General features: G+C 43.0%; 1 protein-coding gene across 1 annotated transcript in view; it reads left to right on the forward strand.

The window, feature by feature from the left end:
* Window positions 1-5,045, forward strand: part of slc5a11 (solute carrier family 5 member 11) — a 53,987-nt gene extending 48,942 nt beyond the window's left edge. Inside the window, exons 14-15 of the mRNA XM_041206237.1 lie at window positions 4,352-4,447; window positions 4,834-5,045. Of these exons, the coding sequence (XP_041062171.1) occupies window positions 4,352-4,447; window positions 4,834-5,045 (308 nt within the window). The remainder of the gene's footprint in view (window positions 1-4,351; window positions 4,448-4,833) is intronic.
* The last annotated feature ends 7,139 nt before the right edge of the window (window positions 5,046-12,184 follow it).

Here is a 12,184-nt window from a genome sequence, read left to right on the forward strand (position 1 = left end):
TGCTAATGTATGCAAATGGGGTTCCTGACATTGTTCATCAGAAAGCTTGTCCCGCCTTTAAACTGCCTTGAAAATTGGGAGAACAAAATTCCAAGTTTATCCCGCCGTCGGGAAACAGATTTTTTGCCTTTCGCTAATTTAAGTGCCCCCACCTGCCAAGATTGCCACTGCTGGCAGGAGTGGAAGATTCTGCCCACAATATATTAACAGAATCACAGAATCCTTACAGTGCAAAAGGAGGCCATTTGGCCCATTGAGTCTGCACTGGCTCCCTGAAAAAGCATTCTACCTAATTCCACCCCCCTGCCTTATCCCCATAACCCTGCCAGTACCCTGCTTTCTTTTCAGATAGCAATCCAATTCCCTTTTGAATACCTCGATCTAACCTGCTTCCACCACCCTTTCAGGAAGTTTATTCCAGATTCTAACTATTCTCTGCGTGAAAACATTTTTCCTTACATCATTTCTACTCTTTTTGCCCGTTATTTTGAACCTGTGCCCTCTAGTTCTTGATGTTTTCTTGAATGGGAACAGTTTTTCACTAATTACCCTGTCCATACCCCTCAGGATCTTGAATACCTCTAACAAGTCTCCTCTCAGCCTTCTTTTCTCAAAGAAAAACAGACCCAACCTCACCAATCTATCCTCATAGCTACAGTTGTTTATCCCTAGAATCATTCTTGTGAATCTCCTTTCTACTCTCTCCAATGCCTTCACATCCTTCAAGTATGGCAGCAAGAACTGGACACAGTACTCCAGATGTGGCCGAACTAGTGTCTTATACAAGTTTAACATGACCTTCTTATTCTTGTACTCAATGCCCCTATTAATAAAACCCAGGATACCATATGCTTTATTAACTGATTTCTCAACATGCCCCGGCAACTTCAATAACTTCTGTATGTACACATTGAGGTCCCTCTGTTCCTGCACCTCCTTTGGAGTTTCTCCCTTTAGTTTATACTGTCTCTCCACATTCTTCCTGCCAAAATGAATCACCTCACCCTTTTCTCCTTTGAACTTCATCTGCCATTTGTCTGCCCAATCCACCAACATGCCTATGTCCTTTTAAAGTTCAAGACTATCTGCATCACAGATCACAATGCTTCCAATCTTCATACCATCTGCAAATCTTGAAATCATGCCCTGCACACCACAGTCTAGGTTATTAATATATATCACGAAGACCAAAGGTCCCAACACTGACCCCTGAGGAACTCCACTACAAACCTTCCTCTAATCTGACAAACGATCATTTATCACTACTCTCCATTTCCTGTCACTCAGCCAATTTCTTATCCAAGTGCCTACTTTCCCTTTTATTCCATGAGCTAGAATTTTGCGCACAAGTCTATTGTATGGCACTGTATCAAATGCCTTTTGAAAATCCATATACATCACATCAACAGCATTGCCTTATCAACCTTCTATGTGACCTAGTGAAAAAGCTCCAGCAAGTTAAACATGGTTTTCCCTTAAGGAATATCCCGCACTTGTCAAAGTGACTATTGATTTTGTCCTGTAGTTTCCAGTAGTTTCCTTACCACTTAAGTCAAACTGACGGGTCTGTAGTTGCCGGCTTTATCCTCGCACCCCTTTTTGAACAATGGTGTAACATTCGCAATTGTCCAGTCCTCCGGCACCCCACTCTGTGTCTAAGGAAGACTGGAAGATTATGACCAGTGCCTCTGAAATTTCCACTCTCACCTCCCTTAGCATCCTCAGATGGATCTCATTCAGCCCTAGTACCTTATCAATTTTAAGAAAAGATAGCATTTCCAATACCTCCTCCTTCTCAACTGTAAATTCCTCGAGTGTACCAGTTACCTCCCCTCTCATCTCAGCCTGGATTGCCTCCTCTTCCTTTGTAAAGACAGATGCTAAGTACTCATTTATGTCTCCGCTACTTTTCCTGCCTCCACATGCAAGTATCCTCTTTTCTCCCTAATTGGCCATACCCTTTCTTTTACCACCCTTTTATTATTTACATGCTTATAGAAAGCCTTGGGATTAACTTTTATGTTAGCTGCTAGTCTCTTTTCATGCTCCCTCCTTGCTTTTCTGATTAGTTTTTCACTTCCCCTCTGTTCTTTCTATATTCAGCCTGATTCTCCACTGTATTTTCTACCTGACATCTGTCATATGTGTACTTCTTCCTTTTCATCTTCACCTCTATTTCTCTCGTCATCCAGGATGTTCTATATTTATTTATCCTACCTTTCCCCTTCAAGGGAATACACCTTGACATTGCTTGCAATACCATCTCTTTGAATATAGCCCATTGTTCAGCCACCATCTTTTCTGCTAACATTTTATTTCAACTCACTCAAAGTTGGACTCCGCCAATTAATTATCTGTACGTACTACACCGATAAATGCAATTGCACCATTTTCATTCCTTACTTCTAGCCAGAGAGATTCCGTCCCTGACCCTCTGAAACCCTCTCTCTCCAGAACTGTAATACCATCCTTAATCAACACTGCCACTTCCTCCCACTTTTCTTCCTTTCCTGAATCTCCTAGATACCTTGTACCCAGGAATATTTAACGCCCAGTCCTGCCCTTCTTTGCGCTAGGTCTCTGCTTTAGCAATAATATCATAGTTTCATTTGTCAACCTGCGCCTCTAGTTCCCCAATCTTATTAACCACATTTGATGTATTCACACACATGCACGTTAATCCTGATTTAGGCTTTTTAACTTTCCCCCTTGTTCTGACCTGATCTAATAACTTACTATAGACTACTCTAATTTTATCAAGCTCTCCAAGTATTCTATTTACCTTGATACTATTCTCTGATATATCCTCCTTATCAGTTAATACTTCTCTACTTCCCACTGCCAGTTTTTCTCCTCTCCTCTCTGAATTTCCCCTCAGGTTGCCATCCCCCTGTTAATCTAGTTTAAATCTTCACCAACAGCACTAACAAACCTCCCCACGATGACAGTAGACCTAGTCCTGTTAAGGTGTAACCCATCCTTCTTGTACAGGTCCCAGCTGCCTCAGAAATCTAAAGCCTTCCCTCTTGCTCCATTTCTCCAGCCACGTATTGAATTGCTCAATCTTCCTATTCTTATGTTCACAAGCACATGGCACTGGGAGTAATCCTGAGATTACTGCTCTTGAGGTGCTGCTTTTTAATTTCCTTCCCAACTCCCTAATATATGCTTTCAGTACCTCATCCCTTTTTCTGCCTATGTCATTGGTTCCAATGTGGACCACGACCCCTGGCTGCCCACCCTCCCCCAAAAGGATATCCTGCAGCTGCTCTGTGACATCTTTGACCCTGGCACCAGGGAGGCAACATACCATCCTGGAGTCATGCCTCCAGCAGCAATGCCTGCCTGCTCCTCTAACTATGGAATCCTGTACAACTATAGCAGTTCCACTCTCCCCTCCTGTGCAGCTGAGCCATTCGTGGTGCCATGAACTTGGCTCTTGCTACAGTCCTCTGAGGAACCATCTCGCTCACCAGTATCCAAAATGGAAAAGCGGTTAGAGAACAAGATAGCCTCAGGGGATTCCTGCACTACCTGTCTGTTTCTCTTAGATACTCTGGTAGTCACCAATTCCCTCTCTGCCTGTGTACTTCTTAGCTGCGGTGTGACCACCTCTCTAAATGTGCTATTGACGTAATCCTCAGCCTTGCGATGCACCACGGCGATTCCAGCCACCACTCAAGTTCTGCAACTGGGGGCTCAAGTTTCTGCAGATGGTAACACTTCCTGCAGCTGTAGCCATCGACGGCACTTTGTGCCTGCATGACTTCCCACATCCTGCAGAATACACATTCCACATGGCCGAGCTGCACTGACATATCTTTAACTTTATATAAAGTGTTTACTCACCTGTCATTCACCAATCATCATCTCCTCTCCCTTTCGTGCTCTTTATGAAGTTTAGCTGCCCTCTCCCTCTCACACCTCTTTATGAAGTCTCACTGCTCTCTCCCCCTTGTGCTCTTTATGAAGTTTCGTATAATAATAATTCATCCCTGATATGAATGTGACAGGCCATTGATTTGGCACAACTGTAACCACTACAAAACCTGTGGCACCATTTAATGGGAGGCTAAGTTCCATTTTTATTTCTGACAAATGCTACACCAACAGTTCTGGTGGGTCATGAGCTGGTAGCTTGTAGATGCAGGAAATGAAGCCACATGTGTTCTTTGGAAAATCTCTTGAATATGTCTATGACAGCTTCAAGCTCTCTCACTGGCCTGGCCAGTGGTTAACACTGTGCAATTAATGATTTCTACATAGTGGGAGCAGTTAGGTAGGCCAGAATAGGTTACAAACATCATCACATTACCAGTAGAATTCTGTAACAACCTATTGGTCTCACCAGCTGCACACAAAATAGATTCTACAATGAGACAACCTGAAGGAGATAAGCTGCACCAAGAGGAAATCAGCAACGCAAACAACATTACCCTCTCAACAGGTAGGCAATCCAGCACGATAATTACTTTGGCGATCAATGCAACCGGTTTGTAACTGATATGGTTCTGTCATCAATTATACTCTCTCCCAGACCAACCTGAAGATGGTGAGGTTCATTTAGAGGAAGTCAATAACATGAGCAATTCCAGTCTCTCAGTGGGTAAGCAATCCTCTGTGAAATATGTAATTGTGAGTATCTCATGCAGAAATACCATGCTATTTTTGGCATGTCTTAAGTTCAAAATCAGGGCAAGTAATTTTCTTGGCAAGCAAATCAGAATGGAAGCCCATAAATCTCCAGTGCAATTCCATGCCCAAATTTTCTGGTTTTATGCTCACAATGCAATAGGGGCATATTGGCTCATTGCATTTCTCTCTCCCCTACAGTTGAATCAGTGAAAAAAAGGTCCAAGTTGATAACGTTTGTATTGTGGTTCTGTGGGATGGATAAGAAGGAAGATACAGCGAGTGCTCCAACAAGCAACGTTTTGGCCAACAATCATTTGTTCATTGAAGAGGGTCATATGCATAACTTTGTTAATGCTAATTTAATCGTCTGTTTGAGTGCTGTTGTCTTTCTCTATGCTTATTTTTCCTAAAAGAATGACATATGTAATATCATTTAAAATGAAGTGAAAATCACAAACCTAGAAAGAACTTTGAAAGATGAATTTTTGCTACCAGTTTGAATAAATGAAAAAGTGGTATCATTTGTCTCGGAAGGTGCTTTGTACAAGGAACGTTTTTGGAACGCAGAGGTTAGTGTTACATCGGTGATCAAGGCATTCAGTCCATACCAACAAAGTCTCATAAGTAGTAATGATATGAATGGATACATAATCTGTGCATGATGGTAAACATTCTGGGATTTGCATTGGTCAACAATGTATTTCCAAAAGAATAACAGATCCGTCCTTAAGTATCATCTATGGTTTGGTGGATAACAGTTTTGCCTTTTAGTCAGACAATGTGGATTCAAGCCCCACTCCAGAGACTTGAGCACATAATCTATGTAACGCAGGAAAAAGCACATGTAATGCACCAAGGTTCCATTAGGACTTGTAGTGTAGCAGAGAAACCAAGTTGAGAGCCGGTGCACTCATGGTGTTCCTTTTGCTAGTTCCATTCAAACACATAAACCAGATTATCTTGCCATCCAGACCACGAACAGTATTTGCAGCATCTCGGGGCTTGTTGGACTCAAGGGGAATTCTGTGCTGTCCAGACCGTCCTCCTGGGACCCTAGTAGCTGGATGCCCGCTCAATCCCCCTCACCTGTTGTCCGGGTCCCAGCATAGGCCACAAGCTGACCTTTCTGGCTCCTGCTCCTGCAAGCCTGTCCATGGTCCAGTCTGCCACTCATGGCCCCTCAGCCTTTCACTGTGGCTCCTTCACCTCCAGCCCATGCTTTGGTTCCATGCATGCGTGGCCCTTTAACTGTCTCTCACCACGCCCAAAGGCTCCTTCCTCTTGCCCAAGCTTCAGCTCCCACTCATGGCCTCTGGCTCCTGAGAGTCCCTCCTCTGCAAGGACCCACAGACCAAATAGTCCCCCAGCTCCATGTTCTCCCCTGCCATCACCATCTGCTGGCATGGGCCCAGCTGCCCTGGCAACTGCAGAAACAGCATGAGAATCTGGGAGACAATGCAACTTGCTCGTTACATCTAGACTGACACTTAAATATTGACAGAGGTTCTGTCTTTCAGATGAGATACTACACTGTGGCCCAGTCTGCCCTCTCAGTTGTACATAAGGATCCTATGGTACTTTTTGAGAAACAGGAGCACTCCGGATATACTTTTCTCCAGTCAAAAGATATTTCAGTCTTGTAAATTACCGGCTCTGTCACTAACTCATCCTGGCCAATGTTTTTAGATGGATGAATACTTCCTTTGAAAGAAGGAAATTTATTCTGATGCTGGTTTAAAGAATGCTGGTGCATCCTTCTTTTCTGTATTGTGAGGGAGACCTTTGGGCTTAAGTAACATGGATATGATCGCCATTTGATCCATGGTGCCAAGTGATTTTTGGTTACTAGCGACAAGAGTACTGGGGCCATCTTTCGAACACTACTGGGATATTTGATGTCTTCTCTAAGGCCTTGAAGAAAATTTCTTGTACATATATAAATACCCTGAAATTCCTGGGCTCTGGGAGGGTGAGAAGAAATATTTTCACCTTGGGGAGAAACCTAATTGGGCCAGGATTCCACCCTGGTTGCACTAGCCCTTTTAGTTCCAATACAATGGGAACATGGAAGGTCCTATTTCCTCAAACCTCTTTTCAAGGGATCATAACTCAGAGTTCCCAAGTTTCCCAGGGAAATTTTACTGATTCTTTGGAAAGGCCTCAGGTGAACCTGCCAGATAAAACAGAAGAGCTAAGGTCCTCAATCCTTTATCAAGAGTGATAATTGATCCTAGAAATAGGGAAATTCATATCATAAATTTTAAATAGAATGTATCCATGTACAATAGCCAAATTCTTCCAGGAATATGATTGGTGACAGTTATAGCAAGAAAGGGTGTCAGTTACTGGCAGTAAAGGAGAAACAAATGACATTTACAGACAGGAAAGGGATGACAGGTGACAGTTACAGGCAAGAAATAAACAGAATTAAATTCTATGCTGGGAGAATGAACTAATAGCCACATATGGCAGCCTAAATAATGTAGGGTGGGAAAGGCTGCTAAGGCGATTCTCTCAACGTGTCACTACTTCTCTGTGTTGGACAATTTGCCCTGTATAGAACTGTCAGCATCAGCCTAACAAGAAATAGAATAGAACCAATCTGAGCCAATCAGAGGCAACAGGTTTAAAAACAACAAAACAAACAAACAATGGAGGCCATTGGGTGGGAGTAACTATCAGCCAATCAGGTTCAAATAAAGGAGAATGGCTTTGTCCAACTGCCACAAACTGCCATTCTTTGAGTGGACCAACTTGGATGCAAATTTTAAAAAACTGGCAGGAAGGACCACCACCTCAGAGGTTGCGACACCAAATAGTTTCAGCCCATGTTCCAGAATTGTTAGAAAGGAAAGACTAATAAGAATAACATTCATAACGTTTGCCAATATACTGAAGCAGAATATTCCAGAACTGGAAAGAAAAGAGTACGGAGCTGTCTAACCAGCTTTCCAACTGGTCAGTAAGGTAACAATGTTCTGCCTATAAGCGCTATAATATCTTGTATTTTATATATGATCACTTCAAATGTAGGAAAACCTCCTAAGCTTCAAAGGACTATAGATCAGGCAAAAATGGACTCCAAGTATTAGACTGATATAATGGGTGGGGTGACTGAAACTGAAAGAGGTGGATTTTAAAGCAGACCTTAAGAGGAGAATGATGTACAGATGTTTAGGGAGGGCCTTTCACAGCCTAAAAGGCTAAACATGTGATCACCAATGACTGGGAATAGGTGGATGTATAAGATGTCAGAGTCGGAAGAATTTTCCAAAATTTATTCTTTCATTGGATATGGGTGTCGCTGGCAAAGCCAGTATTTGTTGCCCATCCCTAATTGCCCTTGAAATCAGTGGTTTGCTAGGCTATTTCAGAGGGCAGTTAAAAGTCAACCACACCACTGTAGGCCTGGAGTCACATGTAGGCCAGACCAGATAAGGATGGCAGGTTTCCTTCCCTAAAGGACATTAGTGAACCAGCTGGATTTTTACAACAATTGACAATAGTTTCATGGGCACCATTACTCAGTCCAGCTTTAGATTCCAGATTTATTAATTGAATTTTAAATTCAACCAGCTGCTGTAGTGAGATTTGAACCCATGTCCCCAGAGCATTAGCCTGGGCCCCTGGATTACTAAGCCAGTGACATTACCACTAGATCACTGTACTCCTCCTAGTGCAGTCTTCTTGGAGCTTTGTAAGACTGAAAGAGATAGGAAAGGGCCACAAAAGGATTTAAACAGGAAGATGCGAATCTTAAATCTGAGATGTTGGGGTACTGGGAACCAGTGTAAATTAGTGAGCATAGGGTTGATGAGCGGGCAGGACTTGCTGTGGGGTAGGATACTGGTAGCCAAGGATAGATCCTTGGGGATCTCCAATGTAACACAGTGAGAATGGGAGAAGAAGCCTTGCAGGAAATGCTCTGGCTATGACTAGATAGATAAAGCTGGAACCAGGCAAGAGTAGTCCAACACATTTGGACATTGGATGTCTTCACTCCTGTAAGTTTTTAATTTGGTATCAGTTTCTTCTAAATTTAATTTATGTTCATCATAATTCAGGTATTTGAAGGTGTGTTCACCAATTACTGTAGTGGAAGCTCCTGTGTCCACTTCCATATGAATAGAATGGAGAAGGATGATATAGTTGACCATATCATCAGGAACCACACTGGGGGCATAGATTATGACTGCAACCCAGAAAAATGGGTGGAGGGTGAGCCACCTCCTGTCCTACTATTGATTATCTTGATGCTGGAAGGAAAATCTGGCCATTGCTCTCTTGGTTACAAATCCAAAATGAACCACTACACCAACTAATCCAAAACTAGAACTGATACTCTATCACGCATGTTAACTTGTCAGGCTTTACTCCATTTTTAACTCGTGATTTTTGTCACTTTGCTGGTTAGTTTATTCTCTAATAATTCAACTTTTTTTGAGATATTTGTGAGAGCTGTTTTGTTAAAGGGAAAATGACTATATGGTATATTAAATGCTTGGAATTCTTCTTATTCACTGAATAATAAAAGAACCATCTCAAATGCCTGACAAGGCAAAATGGCTGTGTCCAAGGATTTTTTGGTCTCACCCTAAAATGCAGCAAGATATGATTATTGACTTTGAGGCACAACCGAGTGAGCCAGAATCTGCATCTCTGATCAACATCAATGCTACCATCAAGAATCAGCAATTAAACAACAGCAAATGGCACTATAGTGTCTCAGAATCCCCCAGGAGCCATGCAAGTTTTGCAAAGACAAGTAGCCAATGCTGGTAGCATGTTCTGCATTTGGGATTGCATTCCTTCTGCAATCCTTCACTGTTTAGGATCTATAACCTTGCAATAAACTGCATCCAGTCCCCCGCAGTTTCTTCTACTGCTTGATACATCTTGGGGTACTGGCCAAGAACAAAGTTTTTGTTGCTATTATTTCTCCCCACAGGAGATTTAGGTCCAGATTTTTGCTCCTGGCTCAGGTGCTCCCATCTTAAAGGAGGTAAGCAAGGTAAAGAGGTGGAGAGGTGTAAGGAGCATATTCCAGAGATTAAGGCCAATGCAACTAAAGTTGCAGCCACCAATGGTAGAGTGATTAAAAAACCAACAGGGAACTATCATCTACAACATGGAACTAGCCCTAATTTCTCTTTTTCCTCCAGGGATGCACAAAAGACCAGAATTGGAGGAGTACAGGTATTTCGAAGGGTTACAGTGCAGAAGGAGGTTACAGAGTTAGGGACGGGCAAGGCCGTGGAAGGATTTGAAAACAAGGATGAGAATTTTAAAACTGGGGTGTTGTTTGACTGGGATTCAATGTATATCAGCAAGCATAGGGGTGGTGGGTGAATTGCTTGATGCAAATTACGATATGGGCGACAGAGTTTTAGATTGCCTTAAATTTATTGAGAATAGAAGATGACAGGCCAGTCAGGAGTGCATTGGAATATACAGGTATAGAAGTATAAGTGGCCTTAGAAATGAAGCAGATATGTAGTGCAAAGCTCATCTTGGGGTCAAATAAAACACCAAGGTCACAAGCAGTCTGGTTCCCAGAGCAGTCAGTTCCCAGAGGGAAGGATTGAGTCGGTGGCTAGGAAATAGAGTATGTAGGGGGACTGAAGACAATGCACCTATCTCCATTACATCATTGTTGTGCATCCCTCCTTTGGCCCATGTGCTACTGAAACATTCCACTATGTCTTTGTCACCTCCAGACCAGACTGTTTTAATGATCTCCTAGCAATCATCCATCCTCCATAAAATTCAGCTCACCCAAGATTGTTGTTATATCCTACCCTGCATCTGATTTATCTTCCTATCAACCCTGTCATCACTGAACTACATTAGTTCCCAATGCTGCCAATTTAAAACTTTCAATCTAATGTTTGAATCCCTTCATGCCTCACCCCTGCCTCTAACTCTCTTCAGCCCTTACTCCATGCTAAACTCAGTTCTTCTGACTCTGGTCTCTTGTGCATTCCCCTTTTATTTGCCTTAATATTGGCAGATTTGTCTTCAACCACTGATACTGCATTCTCTGGAATTTTCTCCCTTTGACCATGCTTTTGTTCATCCCCCCTAATATCTCCTTCTTCATTGTTTCATCAATGCTACAGCTCTACATGCTATAGCTTGCTTTTATCAGCAACCTCATAAACAGAGATTCAAAATTGGCTTAGTTGTAGGAGGCAGAGGGTGATGACAGAAGGCTGCTTTAGTGACTGGAAGCCAGTATCCAGTGGCGTACCACAGGGATCTGTACTGGGTTCCCTATTATTCGTCCCCTATTAAACGACATAGATGACTACGTGGTGGGTAGGATTAGTAAGTTTGGGAATGACACAAAGATTGGCTGGGGGGTTAACAGCGAGGTTGAGTGTCTTGGGCTCCAGGAAGATAGAGGCGGGATGGTCAAATGGGCAGATAAGTGGCAGATGGAATTTAACCCTGAAAAGTGTGAGATGATACACTTTGGAAGGAGTAATTGGACAAGGAAGTATTCAATGAATGGCATGACACTAGGAAGTTCTGAGGAACAAAGCGACATTGGCGTGTGTGTCCATAGATCTCTGAAGGCAGAGGGGCATGTTAATGGGGAGGTGAAAAAGGCATATGGGACACATGCCTTTAACAATCGAGGCATAGATTACAAAAGTAGGGAGGTCATGTTGGAGTTGGATAGAACCTTGGTGAGGCCACAGCTGGAGTACTGTGTGTAGTTCTGGTCGCCACATTATAGGAAGGATGTGATTGCACTGGAGGGGCTGCAGAGGAGATTCACCAGGATGTTGCCTGGGATGAAACATTTACGTTACGAAGAGAGGTTGGATAGACTTGGATTGTTTTCATTGGAGCAGAGAGGACTGAGGGGTGACCTGATTGAGGTGTACAAGATTATGAGGGGCATGGACAGGGTGGATAGGGAGCAGCTGTTCACCTTAGTTGAAGGGTCAGTCATGACAGGACACAAGTTCAAAGTTAGGGGCAGGAGGTTTAGGGGGGATGTAAGGAAAAACCTTTTTACCCAGAGGGTGGTGACAGTCTGGAATGCACTGCCTGGGAGGGTGGTGAAGGCGGGTTGCCTCACATCCTTCAAAAATTACCTGGATGAGCACTTGGCACATCATAACATTCAAAGCTGTGGGCCAAGTGCTTATAAGTGGGATTAGGTAGGTGGTGCAGGTGTTTCTCATGTGTCGGTGCAGACTCGATGGGACAAAGGGCCTCTTCTGTGTGATTCTGTGAACACAGGCTTCAATAGTGTCTTAAGCTTAGGCAGCTTGGATCAGAACTCCCCTGGTTCTAATGCTCTTTAACTAGCTCTTAACAAATTTAACTAATATTGTTTTCCTAGTTTTACAATTAGGAACTCTCTCTCTCTCGCCCTCTCTTCTCAGCCTGGCCATCCCAGAAATTCAACTCACTGTTCATAAAGTCCTTTGGTTAGCAAGGGTTTTAAACCCTTTTAGCCAGCACACAGAATTTCAACTGAATTCTGCTTGAAACATATGTTCCCTGCAGCCAGCATGTTCTAAAATAAACTGCT

The sequence above is a fragment of the Carcharodon carcharias genome, chromosome 15 (assembly GCF_017639515.1).
Source record: "Carcharodon carcharias isolate sCarCar2 chromosome 15, sCarCar2.pri, whole genome shotgun sequence".
In the NCBI taxonomy this organism is placed as follows: Eukaryota; Metazoa; Chordata; class Chondrichthyes; order Lamniformes; family Lamnidae; genus Carcharodon; species Carcharodon carcharias.